This window comes from Ornithorhynchus anatinus, chromosome 3 (assembly GCF_004115215.2).
Source record: "Ornithorhynchus anatinus isolate Pmale09 chromosome 3, mOrnAna1.pri.v4, whole genome shotgun sequence".
NCBI classification, from domain to species: Eukaryota; Metazoa; Chordata; class Mammalia; order Monotremata; family Ornithorhynchidae; genus Ornithorhynchus; species Ornithorhynchus anatinus.
This window is the reverse complement of record NC_041730.1, coordinates 77,627,843-77,655,573: the sequence shown is the minus strand read 5'-3', so window position 1 is coordinate 77,655,573 and position 27,731 is coordinate 77,627,843. Positions and strand designations below refer to the sequence as shown.

General features: G+C 43.5%; 1 protein-coding gene across 4 annotated transcripts in view; it reads left to right on the top strand.

Moving 5' to 3' along the window:
- The window catches only part of NADK2 (NAD kinase 2, mitochondrial), a 52,984-nt gene that overhangs the window by 9,228 nt on the left and 16,025 nt on the right, over positions 1-27,731 (top strand). For 2 of the 4 annotated variants that reach the window (XM_029059985.2, XM_029059987.2), the window contains exons 2-7: positions 12,293-12,381; positions 14,883-14,971; positions 17,478-17,559; positions 18,397-18,480; positions 20,918-21,054; positions 25,490-25,525. In XM_029059985.2, the coding sequence (XP_028915818.1) occupies positions 12,293-12,381; positions 14,883-14,971; positions 17,478-17,559; positions 18,397-18,480; positions 20,918-21,054; positions 25,490-25,525 (517 nt within the window). The remainder of the gene's footprint in view (positions 1-12,292; positions 12,382-14,882; positions 14,972-17,477; positions 17,560-18,396; positions 18,481-20,917; positions 21,055-25,489; positions 25,526-27,731) is intronic. The other 2 variants (XM_029059986.2, XM_029059988.2) reach the window with 1 other exon arrangement.

The following is a 27,731-nucleotide window of genomic DNA, read 5'->3' as shown; positions in this document are numbered from 1 at the left end:
AGGGTTGTGGGGCAGGCAGTATGGTGAAGTGGATAGAGCCCGGGCCTGAGAATCAGAAGGTCGTGGGTTCTAATCCCGTTCCACCACTTGTCTGCTTTGTGACCTTGGGCAAGTCTCTTCATTTCTCTGTGTCTGTTACCTCATCTGTAAAATGCGGATGGAGATTCTGAGCCCCACATGGGACAGGGACTGTGTGCAACCCGATTTACTTGTATCCACCCCTGTGTGTAGTAAAGTGCCTGACACATAGTAAGTGTTTAACAAATTCCATTATTATTATTAAGTGGCATAACTAGGACTAGAACCCTGATTTTCTGATTTCCAGTCGTGTACTCTTTCAGATAGGTCGCGTCCTTCCTACTTAAGTACTCACAGACCCTATAGCATTTAAATGCCTACCGCTTTTATATACTCTGCTACTGAAGCACTAATTCACTTAATCATCTTTTCATTATCTTTTTTATTTCCTACCTGTAAATAAATAGGTTTGTCTGATCCTATCCCTAATAGAATGAAAACTTGCTGAAGGCAAGGTTTGTGTCTTAACTCTAGTGAGTGCAGTTGGTTCCCCTGTGGTATGCAATGAATACTTTGGCAGTTGTTAGGGAATAGGGTGAAAACCAGGTGGTAGAGTGGTGTGTGTGTAGGATACATAGCATTGTTTCTGTCAAGTACTATGTAATCTACTCTAGATTCTCTCTGACAGTTTAATTGTTTGAGTAAACAAAGATAAAGCATACAGCCAATTTGGACATAATGGACTCGCTTTGTAGAGCCCATTGTTGGGTAGGGATTGTCTCTATTTGTTGCCGAATTGTACTTACCAAAGGCTTAGAACAGTGCTCTGCACACAGTAAGTGCTAAATAAATATGAATGAACAGATTATGTGGAAATCCTACTTTGTGAAGCTGTCTTAGTTGAGCTATATGCTTGGTGAGGGGTAGTAATAAAAATAATGATTCTGGTATTTGTTAAGCACTTACTGTGTACCAGGTATAGTACTAAGTGCTGGGGGTAGATACAAGCAAATCGGGTTGAACACAGTCCCTGTCCCTCTAGGGGCTGACAATCCCAATCCCCATTTTACAAATGAGGAAACTGAAGCCCAGAGAAGTAAAGTGACTTGCTCAAGGTCACACACTGGACAAGTGCCAGAGCTAGGATTAGAACCCACAACCCTCTGACTCCCAAGCCCATGCCCTATCCACTGTGCCGTGGATGGTATAGTAATAGTAAAGGTGCTTATTAAGTGCCCCCTGGATGAGATGCACTGTACATAATAATGTTGGTATTTGTTAAGCACTTACTATGTGCAGAGCACTGTTTTAAGCGCTGGAGTAGATACAGGGTAATCAGGTTGGCCCACGGGAGGCGCACAGTTAATCCCCATTTTACAGATGAGGTAACTGAGGCCCAGAGAAGTGAGGTGACTTGCCCACAGTCACACAGCTGACAAGTGGCAGAGCCGGGAATCGAACCCATGACCTCTGACTCCCAAACTCAGGCTCTCTCCACTGAGCCACACTGCTTCCCTATCCACTGTGCCCTGGATGGTATAGTAGTAGTAAAGGTGCTTATTGAGTGCCCCCTGGATGGGATGTACTGTACATAAAGAGCTTAGGAAAGTACAAGCATCATATGAGGTGTTTTTAGTCCATGAAAAGCTGACATGCTATCAGAGAAGTCAGACAGAAAAAATGTTTACATATGGGATAATCAGAATAATTGAATTGTTCAGTTAATCGTACATCTGTACATAGTGTGGAGGGGAGGGTATTGATCTGTATGTGTTCAGGATGGCTGCTGGGTTGATGTGGCTAAGATTTTGGAAGTTCATCAGGAAAGTCTTTCTCAGAAGGTGGAATTTTAGGAGGGCTTTGAAGGTGGGAGGAGGGAGTCCCTGGTTGGCGGGACAGTGTAAGCAGAAGGAGAGGGATGGTAGAGTTAGAGAGGGAAGCAGTGCCAGAAGGTTGCCTTGGGAGGAATGGAGAGAGTGATCTGTGTGTATTAGGATGTTGTCATACATGTAAACTTGTGGGAGGGGGAGGAGATGATGATCTAGGGTTAGAGAGCAGTTATAGATGGATCACTCAGGCACACATTCCTCCTAAATTTCCAGTATCTAATGTTGCTAACATCAGTATTGCTCATGTGCTCACAAATGCATTCTTTACAGCATTACATGTTATTCTTTTTACCGGTGAAGAAAGGGAAGTTGAACCACTTTCTCAAGCAGAGGATTTGCTTGCACAACGTAGTAGAGTGAGAATTCTCAGCATGTTTTCTAGCTCATAAGTTGTCATCCAGTGGCTCACCTTTAAGGACTCCAGGCGCTCTTGGGGGATCAGCCATTATGGAAGAAGTAGGGACAGAAAACGTGAGCTCTGCTGTTTGCTTTTGTTGTTTGCCTGCCAGTTGTCTGCTCTGCTCTGCCAGCTTCTGTGTCTGAGAGGAAAGGGAGGAGGCCAGGATGAAAAGGGTGTGGTGAGGAGTTTGGGGGAGTTGGTGGTGCCTGGGAATGAATACTTCAGGTAAAATTTGTATAAAAAGTTTCACTCATTGAGCCACAATGGCCCATAATGAGACTGTAGTAAAGGAGATAAGTTCTAGAAGAATCTAAGGAATGTTGTACGAGTTTAGGCCAAGGATCCAACAGTCCAGTATTCCGTCTCCAAGTGTGATACAAAAGGACTGCTTAGAGAAAACATAAGCTGGTGATCCTCCTTGACATTCATCCATTCATTGTCATATTTATTGAGCGCTCACTGTGTGCAGAGCACTGTAATAATGTTGGTATTCGTTAAGCGCTTACTATGTGCAGAGCACCGTTCTAAGCGCTGGGGTAGATACAGGGTGATCAGGTTGTCCCATGTAAGGCTCACAGTTTTCATCCCCATTTTCCAGATGAGGGAACTGAGGCACAGAGAAGTGAAGTGACTTGCCCACAGTCACACAGCTGACAAGTGGCAGAGCTGGGAGTCGAACCCATGACCTCGGACTCCGAAGCCCAGCGTCTTTCCACTGAGCCACGTTGCTTCCCCAAGCACTCACTAAGCACTCACTGTACTGTACTAAGCACTCACTGTCTACAAGAGGGAGACAGACAACAAAAAGCAAGTAGAGAGGCATCAATAGCATCAGAATAAATAGAATTTTAGGTATATACACGTCATTAATAAAATAGAATAATATGTACAAATATACACAAGTGCTGTTGGGCGGCGAAGGGGGTAGACCAGAGGGAGAGAGTTTGGGCGATGGGGAGGGGAGGAGGAGCAGAGGAAAAGGGATAGTCTTGGAAGGCTTCCTTTAGGAAGTGGGCTCTGAGGGCTTTGCAGGGGGGAAGAGAGCTAGTTCTGCAGATGTGAGAAAGGAGGGCATTCCAGCCCAGAGGTAGGATGTGGGCCAGGGGTCAACGGTGGGACAGGCGAGAATGAGGCCTAGTGAGGACTTGAGCGGCCCCAGAGGAGTGGAATGTGCCGGCTGGGCTGTAGGAGGAGAGAAGGGAAGTGAGGTGGGAGGGGGCAAGGGCTTGGAGAGCTTTGAAGCCAATAGTGAGGACTTTTTGCTTCAGGCAAAGGTCGATAGGCAACCACTGGAGATTTTTGAGGTGGGGGGTGACATGCCCAGAGCTTTTCTGTAGAAAGGTAATCTGGGCAGCTGAGTGAAGTATAGACTGAAGTGGGGGGAGACAGGAGGATGGGAAATCAGAAAGGAATTTCCCTCCAATGATACTCTTAGAAACCCTTTCTGTGACTTTATCTAAACATTTCTTGAATTTATTGAAATTCTCTTCCTGCACATTTCTCTGTGGAATCAAATTGCATAGTCTTAGTAGCAGCTGTATGAAAGTACAGTCCATCTTAAATTCATCTTCACTGGCTATAATGGCCTCCTCCTGACCATTAGCTGTAAGGCCCCCAATCAGCTTTCTCCCTACTACTGAGTGCATGAGAGAGTTCAGTAGAGTTAGAAAATATGATCCCTGCCTTCAAGGAGCTTATCTAGTCTAATGGAGGAAGATGGATTTATTGATAGAGGCATGTAGTAGCGTGGACAAGATGTGTACATCTGTGCCACGGGCATGTGGGAACTTAAATGCCGAGGAGGCGTGGAAGGGCCGAAGTGGCAGTTTGGGGAATATGAGTTAGGGACATGAGAGATTAATCAGGGAAGCCCTCCTGGAAGAGATGTGCTCTCAGAAGAGCTTTGAAAATGGGAAATGCTGTGGTCTTTCAGCTTTGGAAAGGAGAGGGAGTTCTTGCAGGGGTGAGGGCAAGCTCAAGAGGTCAGCGGTGGAAGAGGAGACTGAGACGTACTGAGTGGGTTAGCTTGAGAGGATTGAAGTTGTAAGATGGGGTGTATTAGGCGATGAGAACGGTCAGATAGGAGTCATGGGTATATTATGTAGCCATATATTCTTGACTTGTATTTAATTTACACTTATTTATTTTATCTCCCCTACAATATTCTTGCACTCAGGAGCTATAGCATTGAGACGCAGCATGGCTTAATGGATAAAGCACCGGCTTGCGAGTCAGAAGGACCTGGATTCTAATCCTGGCTCTGCCACTTGTCTGCTGCGTGACCTTGGGCAAGTCACTTCAAATTCTCTGGGCCTGTTACCTCATCTGGAAAATGGGGATTAAGACTGAGCCCTAGATGGGACAGGAAACTGTGTCCAATCCAATTACATCTATCCCAGTGCTTAGTATTGTGGCTGGTACATAGTAAGCACTTAAATACCACAATTATTATTATTATTCTCTCTCCTGCTCCTTGTCATTTCTTATGCCGTCAAGTCCCCTCCAACTCATAGCGACTCCATGAACACCTCTTCCTGCCCCACCGCCATCTGCAATCGTTCTGGTAGTGGATCCATAGAATTTTCTCGGTAAAAATGCAGAAGTGGCTTACTATTGCCTCCTTTTGTGCAGTAAACTTGTCTCTGCTCTCGACTCTCTTCCGTGCTGCCGTTGCCCAGAACGGTGTTTTGACTTGGAGCAGATTGCCTTCCACTAGCTGGCCATTGCCCAAATTAGGAATGGAATGGGAATGCCTCTGCTTGACTCTCCCTCCCGTAGTTGAGACTAGTAGAGTTCGGGAAACTCTTCAGGTGCCATCCTGAGAGGGGCTTTCCTGCTCCACCTATTTGTAAATAACTTGTCTATCAATTTCCCCCATTTGATTCTAAACTCTTTAAAGGCTGGGCCTGTATTGCTTACTCTTTTGTACTCTCTAGTGCTTAGTACTGTCTCTGCACGATAGGCACTTGGTAAATATTTGTGAGGGGATGACCTCTCTATCCTCTTGTTCTCTCCGCGGCCCAGTTGGGCTGGGTGCTGCTTGTTGGTCAAGGTCCAGGAATGACTTGAAGGGATTTTATAGGCTCCAAGGGATCTGTGGCTGATTGTCCTTCTGAAGCCTCCCTCACTTCTGTCCTCCTCTAGCATGAGTTTCCTGCATTTGCTACACAGCCTGAGTTATACGGGGAACAATCCTGATGTTGAACATACTGACCCCAGTTAAATTTTGGCACGAAGGACACTTTCGCTTGAAATATTCTTCAATATTAGCTTAATTTAAAATGCATGGCCCTCAAAAGGTTTGGGGGCAATGAACATTTGCTATAGCTGATAGATAGGCCCCTGGCCCACAACGAGCTTACAGTCTAGAGGGGAAGCTGGGCTTTTGGGGTCCTCCCTCCTCCTGCGTAGACACAAATCCTTGACTGGCAGCCAGCAAGTTCAGGCACTCTTTTACTAAGGCATGGAAATTCATTCATTCAGTACTCATTTAATAGTATTTATTGGGCGCTTACTATGTGCAGAGCACTGTATAAGTGTTTGGAGTGTACAATACAACGGAATTAGCAGACTTGATCCCTGCTCATAATGAATGTACAGTCTAGAGTCTTCAAGTTAATTTGGTGCCTGCTACTATATTTGCTTTGTGCATATTTTGGCCTAAAACTTTAGGTTTGCATCATGGACTTGAAAAAGAGCCCTTTTTCTAGTTCTGAATTGGTCTTTGTTCATGTCAAAAGCAGAACTCCTTATCTTCCAAAGCCTGTCCTCCCTGTGACATTCCCATCACTGTGGACTACTCCACCATCCTTCCTTTTTTCACAAGCCTGTATCCTTGGCATTGTCCTTGACTCCAATCTCTCATTCAATGCACATATTCAATCTATCGCTAAATCCTGTCGGTTCCATCTTCACAGCATCACTAAAATCCGCCCTTTCCATTCCATCCAAACTGCTACCAAATTAATCCAATCACTTATGCTATCCTGCCTTGATTACCGTATCAAGCCTTTTTGCTGCGCTCTCTGCCTCCTATCTCTCCCCACTGTAGTCCATATTTCACTCTGCTGCCCTGATGATTTTTCTACAAAAATGTTCAGGACATGTTTCCCCACTCCTCAAGAAACTCCAGTGGTTGTCCATCCACCTTCACATCAAACAGAAATTCCTCACCATTGGCCTTAAAGCAGTCACATTCCCCCCTCCTACCTCACCTCACTACTCTCCTACTACAATCCCTCTACCACCCCCTCCAGTTACTTGTTGCTGTCATCTACCGCCCTCCTGGTCCCACCTCCAACTTCTTCAACCACCTTGACCCCTTTCTCACCTTCCTTCTCTCCTTCTCTCTGCCCACTCTGATCCTCGGAGACTTCAACATCCATACGGATGTACCCGACGACTCCTCTGCCGCCCGCCCGCTATCCTTCCTCGACTCTGCCGACCTCCTCCTCCACCATACCGCGCCCACTCACCGACTCGGTCACACCCTCGATCTCGTCATCTCCTACCGCTGCACTATCTCCTCCCTCACCGACTCTGAAATCCCTCTCTCTGACCATAACCTTCTCACCTGCCTCATCTCTCACACTCCCTCCCCCTGCAAATCTTCGCTACTGCCCCACAGAGACCTCCGCTCTCCCGATCCCATCCGTCTTTCCAATAGCATCTCTCCTCACCTTGCCGCCCTGTCCTCTCTTCCCACTCTCGACGATCAGGTCTCCGCTCTCAACTCCACCCTCTCTACTCATCTCGACTCTCTCGCCCCCCTTTCCCTCCGCCGCTCTCGCTCCACTCACCCACAGCCCTGGATCACCTCCTCCGTCCGCCTCCTACGCTCCTATGCTCGAGCTGCTGAGCGCTGCTGGCGAAAGTCCAAGCACTGAGCCGACCTCACACACTTCAAATTTATCCTTTCCTGCCTTAACTCTGCCCTCTCCTCCGCCAGGCAAAGCTGCTTCTCCTCCCTCATCGACACCCATGCCCGTCACCCCCGCCGATTGTTCTGGACCTTTAACTCTCTCCTTAGGCCCCCTGTTCCTCCCCCTCCCCCATCTCTCACCCCTAATGATCTGGCCACCTATTTCCTCACGAAAATCAACACGATCAGGTCTGAGCTCCCCAAAGTCACCCCTCCGCCTCTCCCCTCCCCCCCACCAACCCCCTCCCCTACTTTCCCATCCTTCCCTGCAGTATCCTCAGAGGAGATCTCCTCCCTCCTCGTAAGTGCCACCCCCTCCACCTGCGCCTCGGATCCCATTCCCTCTCACCTTATTAAAACCATCTCCCCTGCCCTCCTACCTTCCTTAACTTCTATTTTTAACCACTCAATCTCCAAGGGCTCCTTCCCCTCTGCCTTCAAACATGTCCACATCTCCCCCATCCTAAAAAAAAACCGCTCTCGACCCCACTTCCCCCTCCAGTTATTGCCCTATCTCCCTACTACCCTTCCTTTCCAAAATCCTAGAACGAGTCGTCTACAATCGCTGCTTAGAATTCCTTAACTCCCATTCTCTCCTAGACCCCCTCCGATCTGGCTTCCGTCCCCTCCACTCTACCGAGACTGCTCTCTCTAAGGTCACCCGTGACCTCCTTCTTGCCAAATCCAATGGCTCCTACTCCATTCTAATCCTCCTTGACCTCTCTGCTGCCTTTGACACTGTCGACCATCCCCTCCTCCTCCATACCTTATCTCACCTTGGCTTCACGGACTCCGTCCTCTCCCGGTTCTCCTCTTACCTCTCTGGCCGGTCATTCTCGGTCTCCTTCGCTGGAGCCTCCTCCCCCTCCCATCCTTTAAGTGTTGGAGTTCCTCAAGGGTCAGTTCTTGGCCCTCTTCTGTTCTCCATTTACACTCACTCCCTCGGTGAACTCATTCGCTCTCACGGCTTTGACTACCATCTCTACGCAGATGACACGCAGATCTACATCTCCGCCCCTGTCCTCTCCCCCTCCCTTCAGGCTCGCATCTCCTCCTGCCTCCGGGACGTCTCCACCTGGATGTCGGCCCGCCACCTAAAACTCAACATGAGCAAGACTGAGCTCCTCATCTTCCCTCCCAAACCCGGTCCTCTCCCAGACTTCTCTATCACTGTGGATGGCACGACCTGTCTTCCCGTCTCTTAGGCCCGCAATCTCGGTGTCATCCTTGACTCGTCCCTCTCGTTCACCCCACACATCCTATCCATTACCAAGACCTGCCGGTTTCACCTCTACAATATCGCCAAGATCCGCCCTTTCCTCTCCACCCAAACGGCTACCTTACTATTACGGGCTCTCGTTATATCCCGGCTAGACTACTGTGTCAGCCTTCTCTCTGACCTCCCTTCCTCCTCTCTCGCCCCGCTCCAGTCTATTCTTCACTCCGCTGCCCGGCTCATCTTCCTGCAGAAACGATCTGGGCATGTCACTCCCCTTCTTAAACAATTCCAGTGGTTGCCTATCAACCTCTGCTCCAAACAAAAACTCCTCACTCTAGGCTTCGAGGCTCTCCATCACCTTGCCCCTTCCTACCTCTCCTCCCTTCTCTCTTTCTACCGCCCACCCCGCACGCTCCGCTCCTCTGCCGCCCACCTCCTCGCCGTCCCTCGGTCTCGCCTATCCCGCCGTCGACTCCTGGGTCACGTCCTCCCGCGGTCCTGGAACGCCCTCCCTCCTCACCTCCGCCAAACTGATTCTCTTTCCCTCTTCAAAACCCTACTTAAAACTCACCTCCTCCAAGAGGCGTTCCCAGACTGAGCTCCTCTTCTCCCTCTACTCCCTCTGCCATCCCCCCTTTACCTCTCCGCAGCTAAAGCCTCATTTTCCCCTTTTCCCTCTGCTCCTCCACCTCTCCCTTCCCATCCCCACAGCACTGTACTCGTCCGCTCAACTGTATATATTTTCGTTACCCTATTTATTTTGTTAATGAATTGTACATCGCCTTGATTCTATTTAGTCGCCATTGTTTTTACGAGATGTTCTTCCCCTTGACGCTGTTTAGTGCCATCGTTCTTGTCTGTCCATCTCCCCCGATTAGACTGTAAGCCCGTCAAACGGCAGGGACTGTCTCTATCTGTTGCCGACTTGTTCATCCCAAGCGCTTAGTACAGTGCTCTGTACATAGTAAGCGCTCAGTAAATACTATTGAATGAATGAATACAATCCAGCCTGCATGCTTTGGCTCTAACATTAACTTTCTCACTCTACCTTGATCTCTTCTATCTCACTTCTGGCCTCTCGCCTATGTCCTGCCTCTGGCCTGGAATGCCCTCCCTCATCAAATCTGACAATTACTCTCCCCACAATTACTCTCCCCGCCCCTCCTTTAAAGCCCTATCTCCTCCAAGAGGCCTTCCCTAACTAAACCCTCTTTTCCTCTTCTCCCACTCCCTTCTGCATCTCCCTGACTTGCTCCCTTTTATTCATTCCCCATCACAGCCCCTCTGTACTTATGTATGTATCTGTAATTTATTTATATTAATATCTGATTCCCCCTCTAGACTATAAGCTCGTAGTGGGCAGGGAATATGTCTGTTAATTGTTTTGTACTTTGCCAAGCGCTTAGTACAGTGCTCTGCACATAGAAAGTGTTCAGTAAATACTACTGAGTATTTCTGTATTCACTAGTACTCTGTACTAGTACTTCTGGGTAACTAGTGGTTTTCTGTTCAGTTTTCATAGATGAAAAGGAACTAGTCTACATTTAGAAACGAAGTTACAATTATGGAATTTTGTGGTGGTTGTTTTCAAACTCCAACTGTTGTATGAGTTTCTGTGTGGTTACAGGCTATCTTAGTGCATGTGAAGACCATTTTTCTCCAGGCAGTTTTCATCTTTTATGTAGAGAAAATATTTGTGAAAGAAATTGACCCACAGAAGCTATCAAAGCTGAACATGTGTTGCGCCTGCTATGGAAAGAGCCCCGGCTTGGGAGTCAGAGATCGTGGGTTCTAATCCCATCTCTGCCACTTATCAGCTGTGACTTTGGGCAAGTCACTTAACTTCTCTGTACCTCATCTGTAAATTGGGGATTACGTCTGTGAGCCCCACATGGGACAACCTGATTACCTTGTATCCATCCCAGTGCTTAGAACAGTGCTTGGCACATAGGAAGCACTTAAATGCCATTATTATTATTATTATTATTATTACATTCCTATTCTAAACCATCAGATTAGTTAAGGTCATAGGAAAATTACCATGGCCTCACCAGGGGCTTTTTTTCCTAAATTGCCAATCTCAAGATATATGTTATGGGATTTTCCACAGGGCAAGAAATTTTGTCGTGTAATTTTACTTTCCTTGGTTGTGTTAATCTTATTTAGTAGTAATAATATTAAGTGCTTACTAAGTGCAAAACACTGCACTGAGCACTGGGAAAGAAATATTCAGATGTGATATAGATAGGATCTCTGTCCCCCAGTCAGTGCATGGTATTGTCTGAGCGCTGTAGTAAGCACTTGGAAAAGTACAGTAAAGTAGGCATTTGTTGTAGGGCGTTGCAGATATTAAGAATACATAACAGATTTGGAAAATAGAGTGGAAGAATATGTATGTTAGTGATGCAGAGCTGAGGGTGGAATGAATATCAAATACTTAAGGGGAACAGATCTAGATGCATAGATGATGCAGAGGGGAGGGTCTGTACGAGAAATGAGGGTTTAGTCAGGGAAGGCCTCTTGGAGGAGATGGCATTTTAGGAGGGCTTTGAGAAGGGAGAGGAAGGATGTAGTCAAGGGGCTGACAGCGGGATGGATGAGGTTGAGGTACCAGGAATAGGTTGACATTAAAGGAGTGAAGGGTGCAGCTTGGCTTGTAGTAGGAGATCAGCAAAATAAGTTCATTCAGTTGTATTTATTAAGTGTGCAGAGTGCTCTGTGTGCAGAGCACTGTACTAAGTGCTTGGGAAAGTGCAATACAACATTAAACAGTGACATTACCTGCCCACAACGAGCTCACAGTCTAGAGTGGGAGACACAGACATCAATACACATGAATAAAATTACCAATAAATACATAAGTGCTGAAGGGCTGAGAGGTGGGAAAGAGCAGAGGGAGCAAGTCAGGGTAATGCAGAAGGGAGTGGGAGATGAGAAAATTGAGGCTTAGTCTGGGGAGGTCTCTTGGAGGAGATGTGCCTTCGATAAGGCTTTGGAGAAGGGGAAGGTAAAAATCTGCCGTATTTGAGGAAGGAAGGCGTTCCAGGCCAGAGTAGAACATGGGCCAAGAATCGCCGTGAGACAGGCGAGATGGAGGCACAGTTCAGGGAAAGAGCTGATTGAGTTTCTTAAAGCTGACGATAAGGAGTTTCTGTTTGTTGCCGAGGTGGATGGACAACTATTGGAGGTTTTTGAGAGGAGTGGGGAGATAGGGCCTGAATTTATTTTGGGGCAGCAGAGTGAAGCATGGACTGGAGAAGGGAAAGACAGGAGGCAGGGAGGACATTGAGGAGGCTGATGTGGTAGTTAGGGCCAGGTATAATAAGTGCGTGGACTAGCATGGAAACAGTTTAGATGGAGAGGAAAGGGTGGATTCTAGAGATGTGAAGTTAGAACCAACAGGATTTTGGGACAGATTGAATGAGAGAAATGAGTTGAGGATAAAGGGTTATGGGCTTGGGAGACAGGGAAGATAGCGGTGTTTTCTATGGTGATGAGAAGGACGTTGCTTGGATGTGATGATGAAGAGTGCTGTAGTAGATAAAGATGGAGGTGTCGGTGAGACATCCTAGTATACGTGTGCCTAAGCTGGGAGGAAATGCAAGATGAAGAAAAAGGAAAGAGGTCAGGGTCAGAGAGGTTAATTTGGGAGCATCTGGATTGAGATGGTAGTGAAGCTATAGGAACAAATGAGTTCTCCAAGGGAGTGGGTGTAGATGGAGAGTAGAAAGGGACCCAGAACTGAACCTTGAGGGACTCCCATGATTTGGGGTTGGGAGGCTAAATTTCTAATTTAGCATTGAAATGGAATTGATGGCTTCTTAAATACCTCTTTTTTTTTCCAGCTTGCGTTGAAAGGATCCAGCTATAGTGGACTGCTGGAACGACATCATATTCATACTAAAAACGTGGAGCATATTCTAGATAGTTTACGGTAAGACCTTTGAAGACCTGATTCTCTATATTTTGAGTTTTTACCAGTAGTTTATAGAGCTAGTCAGTTGAGGAGCCTGTACCTGGAGGGGGAAAAGTTCCAAGCATATGATGGGAATATCAACTTGTCTTATGATGTCAAATAGTCATAGTGACACCAAGGACAAATCCTTCCCTCCCCACCTCCATCTGCAGTCATTCTGGTAGTGTTCCCATAGAGTTTTCTTGGTAAAAGTATGGAAGTGGTTTACCTTCACCTCCTTCCATGCAGTACACTTGAGTCTCTGCCCTTGGCTCTCTCCCATGCCGCTCCTGCCCAGCATAAGTCGCCTTCCACTCACTAGCCACTGCCCAAGCTAGGAATGGAATGGGTAGGCCTCTGCTTGACTCTCCCTCCCATAGTCGAGACTGGTAGAGTACTAGAAACTCCGGGTGCGACCCTGAGAGATTGGGAATATCAACACTGCTTTCTACCTCTTGGGAGAGAGAAGAGTAAAATGTGAATCAAATCAATAGTAGCACTAGGTGCTTGGGAGAGTGCAGTTGAGTTAGTAACACTATCCCTGCCCTCAAGGGGTTTACATTCTACTAGAGGAGACAGATACTAAAGTCAGCTACAGTCAATCACAGGTAGAGGGAAACAATCAACTTGTGGCGATTATAATGGCAAAGAGGAGGTAATCGCTCCATCTTACCATAAGAAACTGATTTCAGAAGAAAATAACTTTTCCTAATGAAAACTTTTCAGGTTTCATCACTGAACCTCTTTTGGAGGACTAGCTCATTTTCTAAACCCCAACTCCTTCAAAATTCCTTGAAATTCCCAGCAATTTTAATAACTAAATCTTTACATTTGTTTCCACCAACTATTGTAATTTTGAGCATCGTTCCTCAAGATGCCACAGAAACAGCTTCAATTTTTTTTGTGAGATAAGGTCTCTTCTATCATTCTGGCAAAATAATTATGCAGTCTGTTAGTCAGTACTTCCTACCCTCAAAATAAATTGTATGTAGGAGTTTTAGATTTGAAAATATTCTCTTTAAATGATGTCCACATGTTAAAGTGTGTCTGTCTATAAGTAGTGGGCATCATTCCGTGGTAAGGATTGTAATAATTAACTTTTCATTGGGACCTTGGAGACTGAATATGTGACAAACTCTTTAAAAATGTGAATTTTGTTAAGCACTAGACTTCTCCAAAGTTGTTACTCATAAAGGGCAGATAATATTTTCAGTTACACTTTTTAGAGCTGGCCCACCAGTAAATAAGAATGGTGACTTCATGGTTAGATCTTAATCCTGTCGGAATGATTGAAACTGTCACAAATTATTCTCAGAATAAATGGTTCCTCTTTTGAATATGAACTATCCTTTGCTCCTGAATTTACTGTTTACTCAGTGATACTAAGTATTTTCAACACTTGTGGCCCATTTCTCTCTGTATCGAACAGAACCCCCTTACCAGTGATTGGCTTTAAGACAATCAACATTCTCCTTCCTACTTATCCACTCTCTTCTTCCATCACATCTGTAGATTGTAAACTCCATGTGGGCAGGCAACTTGTCTAAACTGTTGTTAAATTGTACTCTCCCAAGCATGTAGTACAGTGCTTTGTACAGAGCAAGTACTAAATAAAAACCATTAATTGATTGATAGAACATGATGACAGGATTAGGGAGAGTTCTTTTGGCAGTGCACATCTCTATATGGATAGAACATGATGCTTGATTGGAAGATACAGTTGGGTGGTTTGTGCACGATATTGGACATGACACTCCAGGGATTTCCCTTAATATGGGCTTCTTCAGAAACACAACCTCAGCGTGTAAGAGAATCGGCCATTATTTTATACTTTTTTATTATTGTCTTGGAGAGCAACTCACTTTTGTACTTTGGTTGTTTTCCAGGTACTACCCTGTCCTCCCTTTCCCTGATTTTTTGCCTGAGAAATGACCTCACTTTTGTCTGTTTATCCTACTCATCAATTCCACCAGAGGTTGGGTAGGAGAAATAAATTAAATCTAGCCATACAGCGCTGCTTATTATCAGCAGCTCCACTGTACTGTTTGAAGATTGAAATTACTGGCTGAAGAAACCTGCACTTTTAGTCAGTTTCAAGGGTAAAAAGTTGGGTGTTTTTTTTTTTTTGAGTATTTGGACTTCATTCATGTGCTCTTAATTGCTTATCATAGATGATCTAAAGTTATCTGTTTTCAAGTAATTATAGAACTTCACAAGATTGAAAGTAATATATTACTTTAAAGTGAACACTTTCTTTATTATCTCCATTATTTTAACTTGACTGGTTTTAAAAAGAAAGCTTACATTGCTCCATTTATTTCTAGGAGGTTGTAATAAGATTTTTTATTTTTTTTTTTAAGATTTGGCTGAAATGGCTTCTCAAGGGCTCAAGAATATCTTTGAAAATTCATCGCTATAGACTGCACAAAATTTGTTAGTACAGTTTCGTTCCTTAAGCTCTCCCTTTTTGGGTCTCGTAGGAATGAGGGAATTGAGGTGCGTCTAGTGAAAAGAAGAGAATATGATGAAGAAACTGTTCGATGGGCAGATGCCGTGATAGCTGCAGGAGGTAATAATACTTCTACAAGTTTGAAGCTGGTTGGGTGGGGATTTAGCAGTATGCATCTTGAAGAGAACTTGAAAATGTCTGAAAGGAAATCTTGATACTGGTATAAAAAAAGGGCCAAATTTGTATTTAGCAAGCGGTCTAAAATTTTGACTCATAAAAGGCTACAAACACAAATAGCTGCTCTTATGAAATTAAATTTTATGTCTCATTGAAGTGGATAAACTATGGAAAAGTTAAGTTGCATAGAAGAATGCTTTACCTCTCATTATGGAGCTTTATATATATTTTGGGTAGTAGAACCCATTTGATACCAGCCCAGCATATGGAAGAAACTATTCAAAACTTCACACTCCTTCCTGGTTAGATCGAAAGCTCTTTTTTATGGTATTTATTAAATCCTTACTATGGGTCAAGTACTGTTCAAGTGCTGGGGTAGATACATGATAATTTGGTTAGACGGAGTGCCTGTCTCACATGGGCCTTGTAGTTTAAGTAGGAAGGAGAACAGGTATGGAATTCCCGTTCTACAGTTTAAGAAACTGAGCCACAGAGAAATGAAGGGACTTGCCCAAGGTCACACAGCAAGCAAGTGGCAGAGCCAGGATTAGAACCCAGGTACTCTGACTCGTAAACTTGTACTCTTTCCACTAGACCATGCTGCTTCCCAATAAATTACAATTATATTATTATTAGTATTATTGTATTAAACACTATGTGCCAAGCACTGATCTAAGCACTAGAATGCATACAAGATTTTCAGGTTGGGCATAGAGTTCCTACCCTGCATGGGACTCACAGTCTAGGTGGGAAGGAGTGAGAGTTAATCCTCATTTTACAGATGAGGAAACTGAGGCCCCTAGAAATTAAGTGACTTACTCAAGGTCACGTAGCAGACAAGTGACGCAGCTGGGATTAGAACCCAGTACTTCTGACTCCCAGCCTCAGGCTCTATCCAGTAGGCCACACTAACAAATGCTGTGGGGTGAAAATCAAAATGCCTAAAGAGTACAGACCTGAGTATGTATTGCTACTGGAATGGAATTGTGTATTCACTATTTAGTGTCCCATGCACAACATCAAGAAGCAGCATGACCTAGTGGCAAGAGCACGGGCATGGAAGTCAGAGGTCGTGGGTTCTAATCCTGGCTCTGTCACTTGTCTGCTGTGTGACCTTGGGCAAGTCACTTAACTTCTCTGTGCCTATCTCATCTGTAAAATGGGGATTGAGACTGTGAGCCCCAAGTAGGACAACCTGATTACCTTGTATCTACCTCAGCTCTTAGAACAGTGTTTGGTACACAGTAAGCGCTTAACAAATACCATCACCATCATCAAGAAACATTAATACTCAAATTTAATGTTTTTCAATATAGTCTTCATTCTAGATTTTCCTCCTCCTAAACAAATTCAGTTTGCACTTCATTGAGTTCATTGAGTTTGAAGCTGGTTATGTCTGAAGATCAATCAGAAGTTACAGAGTCATGTTCAGATTTAGTAATTTCTGGTGACTTATGGCCATAGGCTCTTGTGCCCTAGGTATGAATCTTGTTTCTGTTTCTACTGCCCACTCATGAACATGGCACTTTGATATGAACCCCTTTTGTTTTTGGTCTGGGGATTTCCCACTGATGTTTTCTAGGCTCTAAGTATTTGAGGTATTACTTTTGCAAAGACTGTCCTGGCTGCCAAAAGGAGCAGCCTGGCCTAGTACAGAGCATGGGCCTGGGAATAAGAGGAGCTGGGTTCTAGTCTTGGCTCTGCCACTTGCCTGCTGTGTGACTTTAGGCAAGTCGCTTAATGGCTCGTTACCTCAGTTTCCTCATCTGTAAAATGGAGATTCAGTACCTTTTCTCTTTCTTATTTAGTCTATGAACCCGAGTGTGACTGGGATCGTATCCAACCTAATTATCTTGTATCTACTTCAGTTTACAATAAAGTGCTTGGTACCAAGTGAGCGCTCAACAATTACCACAGTATTCTTTCAGTTTTTCGTGTAGTCCTTGGGACCATGAGCTGTTTACATTTGCTCAGTAGCAGCATAGCTTAGTGGAAGGATCAAGGACACTGGAGACAGAGGACCTGGGTTCTGATCCCAGCTCTGCCAACTGCTTGCCCTGTGACCTTAGGCAGGTCACATAACTTCTCTGTGCCTGTTTCCTCAGCTATAAAATGAGAATTATCTGATTCCTCTCCTACTTGGACTTGAAGTTCATGTGAGATAGGGACTGTGTCCAAACTGATTAACTTGTATCTACTCCAGGGCTTAGAACGGTGGTTGACATGTAGTAAGCACTTAAGAAGAAACAGAATCACCTAAAGTGATGTTTGCCCTAGTTTCTGATGCCATAGTGACAAGATGAGACGGGAAGGGAGGGTTAAGAGTAAAGGAGCTAAAGAGTGTGGGTGATGGTGAAGCAGATGCAGTGAAGGAGCGAGGCATTGGACTCCCAATGCTGGTGCCATTAACTCACTTTTCAATGCAATTGTGTCCTCTGCTGTCCTCTAGGTGATGGAACAATGCTGCTGGCAGCCAGTAAAGTTTTGGACAGACTTAAGCCAGTTATTGGAGTAAATACCGATCCAGAACGGTAAGGAAATTGGACAGATTTAAGCCAGTTTATTGGAGTGAATACAGATCCAGAATGCTAAAGAAATGGGATAGAGTTAATAGGGATCCAGAATGGTAAAGAATTTGAACAGTAAGGCAAAGCAACACTTTAAAACAATAAAGTGTGCTAATATGTTTTGCCTCGAACAGAAAATATTTTAATTACTACTAATTTAACTAGGTTCACTTAAGTATTCAGTGTTAAGGGATTCTCAGGTGAGAGGGATTGTTTAAGAAGTGATGGTGGGATTTAGCAGTCTACTGGGACAAAACAGGGAGGAGGCAAAAATAGTTCCCAGGTTCCAGCCTTGGTGGGAGGTTAGGAGGGTGTGATTTCCAATTGATTTGGGGCATGAGGAGAGCTTTAGATGGAAGATATGGAAGTATGTCCTGGCATTGTGAAGCCTAAGTTTACTTAAGGAGTCAAGTAGAAGGAAGAAATGAATTATCAGGATTGGAGAGGGCCAGGTTCTCATCTGAATTCAGCTCCTTTGCTCTTCAAGGTGGAACCATTTAACCTAATCTTAATTTCTCCTGTCTCTAGATGGTAAAGCTAGTTCTTTTTTGTAGTTAAGTGCCACTTTTCATTAATTTTAAGTAACTGTAGCTTTGTATCAGACTGTCTTATTAAGGATATAGCAAGTTAACCAAAATCTTTATGCCTCACCCTGAAAAGGTTACTTCATAATATCACTATTATTATTTTTGTTATTATTATCGTAAATCAGAACACAGAATCGAATTGAGGTTATTCTGTGAGATTGGGAGATAAATATCTTTTTCTCGTTTCCTCTGCGTCTCCCCTTTGAAAATGCAGATCCGAGGGTCATTTGTGTTTGCCAGTGCGATATACACACTCCTTTCCAGAAGCCCTAAAGAGGCTCACGCATGGTGAGTTCAGGTAAGATTCTTCTTGTCTTCCTACCCACTCCTCCCCTCCAGCTCCCTTACTAAATATACTTGAAGGAAAGAAGCTTGATAGGCAAAAGCTGTATCAAAAAATAATTGATGTCAGTCAATCAGTGATATTGTTTGAGCACTTACTGAGTGCAGAATACTGTACTAAGCGCTTAGAAAGACAGAGTGCAATTGTGAGACACGATTCCTGCCAACAAGGAGCTGACGGTCTAGAGCAGGAGACAGATATTTGAATTAGAGATGGGGAAATGGCAGTTTAAAGATATGTACACAAGTGCTGTGGCTGGGGTAGGGTGAATATCAAGTGTTGATGGAGGTACAGATCGGAGTACATAAGTGACTTGGGGGGGGGCAGGTAGGTGAAATGAGGTAATAGCCATAGTGTTTTTATTGCTTTTGACTGAGGAACTGGATTGATCAGATCAGTACTTGGCAAAAAGATATGTGCATTTTAAATGCCAGGTGTTTTTTTTTCTTGTTGGATGTTTGTCTGATCAGAAAGATATCTATGTGCTAATAGCTAAGTGAGACTAATATCTTGCTTAGTACTCTCTCCTAAGCCCTTTCACAATAGTTTGTTATACTTAGAACAGTTAAATGAAGTGGAATGAGGCAAGTATTATTTGTCCCATTTTAGAAGTGAGGAAACTATGGCACAAAGGGATTTACCTAAGGGACTTGCTCAAAATCTTAGAGGAGGTTAATGGCAGATCTGGAGCCGGAACACAGGTATCCTGGTTCTCAGTCCCAGGCTTGTTCCCATAGACCACACCAAACAGTGATGTCCAGTCATTCCCCAGGATACAGCCACTTCTGGGATTTCACCGGGATTGCACCCTGGATTGGAATCACTCTGCGAAATCGACCTTTATCGGTTGGTGACTTATGCCGGGCAGGTATCCCCCTGTCCCTGACTATCTGGCTCAGTCATCCAGGGAAGCAGACCCCTCCCTCCCCTCTCCTCACCTAGGCCCGGGCTCAACAAACAGCAGAAAATGGATCTTGGAGGCAGCTCTGCCCACAGTTTATATCAGATTTTCAAGGCATCAGAGAGACACCTTGGACAAATAACTAGAGATACTGGGGTGGCAACTTACCAGTACCAAGCACTGTTCTATCACTGAGGTAGATACCAGGTTACCAGTTTGGATACAGTCCCTGCCCCACATGGGGCTCACAGTCTAGGTTGTGTGTTAATTGCCAACTTTCCCATAACTGTAGCCAACACCACTATCCTGTTTGTCTCACAAGCCTGAAACCTGGCCATTATTCTCAGCTCATGGCTCACACTCCACCCACATATTCAGTCTGTCACCAGATTGTGTCAGTTTTGTATTCACAGCATCTCTAGAATCTTCCCTGTCTTCTCCACCCAAACTGCTACCACGCCGATTCAAGCACGTCATATATTCCACCTTGACTACTACTGCATCAGCCTCCTCATTGTCTTCCCTGCCTCTTGGCTCTCTCCTCTCCAATCCATACTCCCCTCTGCGTCTCCTATCACTTTTCTAATCAAAACGCTCGGTCCATGTCTCCTCTCCTCAGAAACCTACAGTGACTTCCCATCCATCTGCACATAATTTAAGGAAGTTCTGCCACATCAAAATTATTTTGGCCATGCAGTGTTGTTTTCTTAACATTATACCCAGTTATCTTGTCAAAGGAAGACATGCTGTAGTACTCATACTTATGAATGTTGCTCACATGTACACAAACTTTCTTCCAAAACTGCAGCACCTCGTATTGACTGATCGTTAATGTTAGATTACGTAGTGTATGCACAGCAGTGTATTAAATTCTTGGGAGAATATTTACAATACAGTGAGAAAAAACAGTCCCTGCCCTCAGACGTAAAGCAAATTACAGATAGGAAAGGTGGCTATGTGAGTGAGTGCTTAAATAGTGGAGTTTGCAAGTCAATATGTACAGAAGTGCTTTGGATGGCAGCTATTGGAAAAGTGCTGAGGGGAGCCAGTGTGTCTAGTACAGTACTCTGCACATGGTACGCGCTCAATGAATTAATTCAATTGTGTTTGTTGAGCGTTTACTGTGTGCAAAGTATTGATTGGGGAGTATATGGCATTTTTAAATATGCCATTTGTTGAGCACTGCTGTATGCCAGGTGCTGCACTTGAGTGCTGACTGAGGAGGATGAATATTCCCAAATGACTCTCTAGACTGTAAACATGTCATGCACAACTCTGTTGCATTATCATCTCCAAACACTTAGTACGGTGCTCTGCACACAGTAATTGCTCACTAGGTGCCACTGATTGATTGATTGCTCTTTCCAGAGTGCATAGCCAAAAAGATGCATTATGGCAGAACTGGTTGTATTTTTGTAATACTTAATCTCTTACGTGTGCTTATTTCTTCCATTTTGAACAGGTCTTTTTTTTTTCCTCCCCTTCTCTAAGGTGGCTTTGGAGGCAGCGAATCAGGTTGTACCTTGAAGGGACTGGCATAAACACAGTCCCTGTAGATCTACATGAACAGCAGCTAAGCCTGGATCAACACAGCAGAGCCCTGAACAATGCAAGAATCCAGGATAAAAGTAGGTTAATGGAAGCCAGCAATGCTGGCAAACGGTCATTCACTTCTGATGGCCTGGACTAACATCTGAGTATTTAACTTTTCATTTTTAGTAACTCCTGCCTTATTGTTACTCTTAGATTTTTTTTCCTTCATGTATGTTCCTCTGGTTGCATTTTATGCCCTTTTGAGGACATAAAATGCATCCCCAAATGCTTTACACTTCAATCCATATAGTGGTAGAATGTTTAAGATAAAAGGCCTTTGAACGCCAGAAGGTAAAACGTATTAATTTGAAATATGTTGAGCTGGAAAGAGAGCTTTTAAAATATATTCTATAGGAGAGGACCTGTAGTGAAGAAGTCTTAATTTCATTTGAGTGAACTTGGTTACTCAGGGAGCGAGGAAGCAGGGAGACAAGACCAAGCTGTAGAGACTTTGTAAAAACGAACAGGACCTGAAGAGTTTCAGATCTCTGTTTATCAGAGAACCTTTACCCGCAAACATGAAGTGTATCTGTTGATTTACTCTGTGTGGACAAAAGGAACTTTCATTGCACTTTTATGAGAGACTCAGAGTAATTGGTACCGGTTAGTAAATTGAGCATGGGTTAGCAGTCTCTAATTATGAGAATCTGAAGGGACTTAATCCTTACAAAATTATGAGGTGCAGTTTTTTTTAAAAGCTATCTGCCGTGAAAAAGCATATCAATCTCTTAGTAACCAAGTATTTTCTTTTGTAGTGTACATATTTTTGAATCTTCAATTATCCAGATAGAGTGGGGACTGTGACTTATTCCAAATCATGAAAATTTGGACAAGTGGAGTCCTACTAGTAAAAGTAATCATGGATTCAAGTGTGGAGACAAAAAAAATTCCCTCTTTACAAAAAGTTTAAAAGAAATAAGAAAACCCTTTGTCCACTCTTCTGTTAGATAGGGGTGGAAGTCTCACGTGCTGCTATTACAATACAAAATGAATGGGGATTTCCCCTAGTTGCTAGCCTATTAATGAGTGAGTTGAAGTCACATACTCCCTGTGGCTGAAAATACAGCAGGGCAGAGACTATCAGAGTATTCTGAATCCTGGAGACACTTCACAGCGTTGGAGGGGATTTAGACCATGACATGTAATGGGAGCTCTGAGGTCTTAATCAGTGGTATTTATTGAGTGCTTACTGTGTGCAGAGTACTGTACTAAGCGCTTGGGAAAGTAAAATACAACAGAAGTTGGTAGACACATTCCCTGCCCACAGTGAGCTTACAGTCTTCAGAAAGAGCAGCAGTGCTGGAGCTGGTGATGATTCCTCAGTTGTGGGGAGTACATAGGTAGTTTCGGTGAAATCTTGAGACTGTAAGTCTGCCATTTCAAAAAAAAAAAAAGACTGAAGTCCCATAAAGGGGACAAAGGAGAGTAGTTGCAAGAAGTAGCAAGAATTGATTACAATCACCCCTCAGTTTCCCAGAGCCTCATTGGGGAAATATCCACCATTCTAAAAGAATTAACCTTAAGTCTCCTTTTGTTATGAATAGGAAGCTTATTCCTATAAACTCTCTCTCGAGAGAGAGAGAGAACTACATTTTGCAATGTCCCAAAGGACTGCATTTCTTATCTTTTGGGAAATGGCAATTAATGGGACGAGGTGGGAGCCGCCCAGTCTCCAGCCAAGCAAAGCTGTTAAAGAGGGGTGTGAGAATGTTGACATCAATGAAATGGGTAGATTTGATTTTTTGGGTTTTTTTTGGTGATTTTGGTGTTTGGCTCTCTCTCATTGTATAGATAATTGAGCATTGGTCATCAGTAAAGTAACCGAATCCTTTTTGGGAAGCACAAGTTATATTCTCCAAATTTCAATGACAGGTTACTATGTCATATATATATATATATATATATATATATATATATATATATATATTTCCTCTATCACCCTTTAGGGAATCATGGTTTCAAAATGTTAGATCACATTACCTTTGCGGAATTTATCAAAAGGAGAAATGCAGTGGTCATAATGATAGAGTAGGAAGCATCTTGAATATTCTTGAGAGGAGAGAAACAGAAATTCTAGCAACGAGACAGTGGAAGTCTAGGGGAAGAACCAGTACATGACAAGAGTAGCTTCGAACTGAGCTTTGGGCACTAACAAAACTAAACCATAATTTGGCTGCTTATTCTGAATCTGAACTAAAATAAGTTAATGCCTAGAATTTGAAAATCTCACTAATCAGATAGTGTTTCTATTGTCGATACTTTAACATTTGAAAATTTTAGCACTCTCTAATTCAGAAATGGAAGGATTAACACTAATGGTAAAGCAAGGTGATTTGCAGTTTTGTCACAGACTATTTGCATTGGATGGGATTGCAATTATAGTATCTTGGCTATGTCTCCTCAATAACAAGAATTTAGTTCTCTTAAAAGGAAAATGTAGAGCTCAAAAATATTATTTACATTAAAAGTGAAAGGTCATTCCAGTACAGTATAACCACTTAAATTCTTCCCTGAATAAAGGAGAAGGTTCTCCCTGTCCTGTAACAGTCACCACTACTGCTCCACATAGGGCCTTGAAGAATTGTGGCTAATTTAATATCAGAAAGATTGTTTGTGCTCTGTCCATTTCTCTGAAGCAGTTTTAATGTGTCCTTTTACCCACATCTATATGTTTAAGCGGAGAATCGTAATGCTCCTCAAATCCTGAAATAGTGTGACCCTTGGGGTCCCTTTTCCATGTCATCAATAGGTCAGTATTAAAGAGGATCCAGCCACCAGCCCAACAAAGAACAGGAATCTGCATTTCCTTGCTTGTCATCTCTCCTCACAGAACACAAAGGTTACTTTGGATTGAGGAATGGCCCACTTCCTGCCCTGTGCGGAATCTAGGAAAGGGAGGTCAGGGCCAGGGCCAGGGCCCTGGCATTCTGGAACATGGTCTGGGCCTAAGATTCCTTGGGGAAAATTTGCAGGGTAGACCCGTGACAGTGCCTATTGCCAATGCCTCAGGGACTTGATAGAGAGATAATGCGCTACTGAGTGAATGAAAAGGATCAGAGGCTGATTCATGTAAGAATTGTGGAGGAAGACTTGGCCAGTTGAATTCTAGAAATCTAAATGATCTTAAATATTAATTGGCACTTTAAACCAGAACAATTGATCAGTTGGAAGTGAAAATTTCAATTCATGGTATCCTTGAAGGTTGTGTAATTTTTCGTCAAATATATTTATTGATAATCCTACAAAATGAAAATGAGCACTTTCAGTATTATGTAAAGGCATTCTTATTTTCATTTTGTTCTTTTTGTTTTTCAAAATTTATGGCCATAGCTTTAACTACTTCTGGGCCTTATTTTACCACCACAGTTTAGATGAAAATGCAGTTCCTGTAAATTCATTTTACTTTTTCTGTCTGTTTATGGTACACTTGTATGCAAAATATGATTAGAGCATAACTTGTTTTATTATAACTGAGTGGCTTGCTCTGATATTAAAATTCAAAACGTGCCCATATTTATAGGCAATTTTTAGATGTATATACTGGTGCCGAGCTGTCTTTCACTGGAGATTATACTCCAGTTTTGCATTAGGTGACTCCTACCCTGCCATCCCCTTGTGGGAGAAGGGGGTCTGGAGGTCTGTGAGACTGGAAAGCTGCTTTAGCCAATAAAGGGACTTTCAAGGTGGGAAATTGTGTGAGAGAAAGAGCCAAATGATCCCTCAGACCTTTGAGCTCTCAGGGCAGTTTTCTTGTAGAAAAGCCATTTCAAAATGTTAGTCACAAGATGATAGGTATGTGGCACATAAGAACTCAAGAAATACATTTTTTGAACCCTGTGACATTCCCCAGGGTTTTCCACCCAAAGGAATCCCTTATTAGAAATGAGCTGGTTAGGGTAAGAACAGTAACTTGGAGGTGGAAGTCCCTCCTCTGTGTTTGGGGGAATTTTATCATTCATTCCCGCCACAATGTGCATTTCTACATCCCAGTCTTGGTTTTGTTTTTGGTCGTGTAAAAGCTGCTTTAGAATGCTATCTAAAGGCCAAAATGGGATAAAAGGGAAGGGAAATTATCATCCTATTGAGTGTCATCACAAACCACCAATGATTTTTTTTTAATTAATGATACAATTATTGCTCTATAATTACCTTTTCTGATTCATGTATGGAAATCCAGCTCTGAAAGAGTTACCTACATTGCTGCTCAGAGTGTGTAAGAATTTATGCCTGGCAAGGCAAAAGCATTGATCTCTCCCAGGAGAGAGAACGGGCTAATGAAATATTTGTATGGATTGGTAAATTTCTTGCATCTCTTTACTGGGTATAACCCCATGCTGGACAGCTCAGTACCTTAGAATATGAAAATATTCAGAATAATTTATAATTTAATACAGTTAAGCAGGTCAGTCTCTCGAACACTTTTTAATATGAAATTGGCATTGATTCAATATTTTTCATGTCCCATTAAAGCAAAAATGGAAGACTTGAAGACAGGGTCATCATCAGGTAAGCTTAGAATTCTGATGACATAAAAATGATGACAAACTTCAAGACACAGATTCAAGCATTTAAAAGTGACAGTTCAACACTTGAAGCCTTATTATAAAATACTTGAGTTTTATATTAATGATCAAGAAAGACAAACTTTTAGCTAGTTGAGTTTGTGTTTTGAATTGTAATATATAGCTGCTGATTAGATCATAAATATGTATGTGCTTTGGATGTAGTCCTTCATTTTGCAATAGTATTTGCAGCTGATCAATAGTATTTATTGTCCCCCTACTGTATGCAGAACCAACATAAGGAAAATACAATAAACAGATTTGATCTTTGCCTTCGAGGAGCTAACAACCTAGTTGAGGAGGTAGACACCAAATTACAAACTGAAAGAAAAAGGGGATATGCAAGAGCTTTAAATGCACATTAGTGTTGAATTGGAAACATTAAGCAATTTTTTTTTCTTTTTCCCCTCTCTTCCCCTTCTCAATCACAGGACATTAGTGGCAGCCTGGAATGCAATTTATTATTCCCTAAACCCTGAGCCATGTGAACGGGGCTTGCGTGTTCTGAATATATTACATTTATAGTCTGTCCCCACATGCCATAAGCTAAGAGTTACTTCTAGAAGTAGTAAGCCTGCAAGGCAGAAGCTGATTATTTCTCGGTGGGGAACAAAAATTTGCATTCTTTTCATAGTCATCATTTTACTTGTGTTTAGCCTTTCACTTACTGTACCTTCTTCGGTATCTCCTAAGGCAGAGGTTGGCAACCTTTTTGTGCGGAAGAGCCAAACAAAATGAAACCTTTGAGCGGTTTTGCGGAAGGATGCAATTATACAAATTAAATACATGAATCTAGCTTACTTCATTGTGGAGATGTAATTTTGAAATAACTTAAGTCAAATACTGTACTTGCTGGTTTTTGTTGGTACTTAGGAAGCAGCATGGCCTGGTGGATAGAGCCCTGGCCTGGGAATCAGAAGGATCTGGGTTATAATCCCGGCTCGGTCCCTCGTCTGCTGTGTGACCTTGAGGAAATGACTAAATTTCTCTGTGCCTCAGTTATCTCATCTATCAAATAGGGATTAAGACTGGAAGCCCCATGTTGAGGAGGGATTGTGTCCAACCTGATTAGTGTGTCTACCCCAACGCTTAGTGCTTGACACACAATAAGTATATAACAAATACGTTAGTAGTAGTATTATTAGGAAGAGAGCTAGGAAGGGAGAGGCACAGACCCTCAGCTGGAAGGGAAAGCGATGTAGGGAGCAGGAGCCCTTCCTGTTTTCCAGCACCCCTGAGGATGGCACTTGCCCTTCCATCCAATTTGCAGTCCGTCCCCTGCTGTTGTCAAGGCATGTGGTACCCGGCACGGGCATTGCACCCATGGAGTGCAGTGATGTTCTGCACTCGGTGAGCACTCAAAAAATGCCACTGATTGATTGAGTCCCCCCACATACCCGCTGCTGCCAACAACCGTGCTTAGATGGGTCAGATAAGATGGGTTGGGAAGAGGGCTGAGCACCCCATGGATTTTAGGGGAGGGGAGGCGTCTCGAAGGAGGACGCAGTAAGTACCTCGCTGGATGGTCCTACGTCCTGCCCGCAGAAGGCAATAAATGGGGCCGGCATCTGACACCAGTTCAGTGCTTGTCTGGCTCAGTGGCTGGGAGGGCCAGGTGCTCCTCCCCAAAACACTGTGGAAGGGAAAGCTAGTGATGGCAGGTTCATGGTGAAGGAAGGCCCCCACCAAGTGGATGCTTATGCTCTAAAGCCGTATTTACTTCCAAGAAGAGCCGGTTGAGGCTCATAAGCCATATGTAGGTTACCAACCCATGCCCTAAGGATTTACTTAGCAACAGGGGGCTTGTAGAGTAACCTACAGCTGCTTGGAGTGTAGCTATGGTAGGGGGTGGTTACAGCTGTCTTGAAATCCCCTTTCTTTCCTCTCTCACTGTCACTGAGGTTCTCTCAGTTGTAGGGGGAACTGAGCAGGCTCTTGGAAGATGCTACAGCTCTTCCAAATGAGGTGATGGACCTAAAATAGGATTTCACTAGTAGTGGGGCAAGGAAGGGAAGGACAAAAGGCAGAGAAGAAAGAAAGTAGTTTGAGAGAGGAGGAAGAAAGGCTTCATTTCCATACACACCAAGCTTCAGTTATTTATCATTGAGATTGATCTAAAGTATATTTTGGCATGTTGACATAACAGAGTA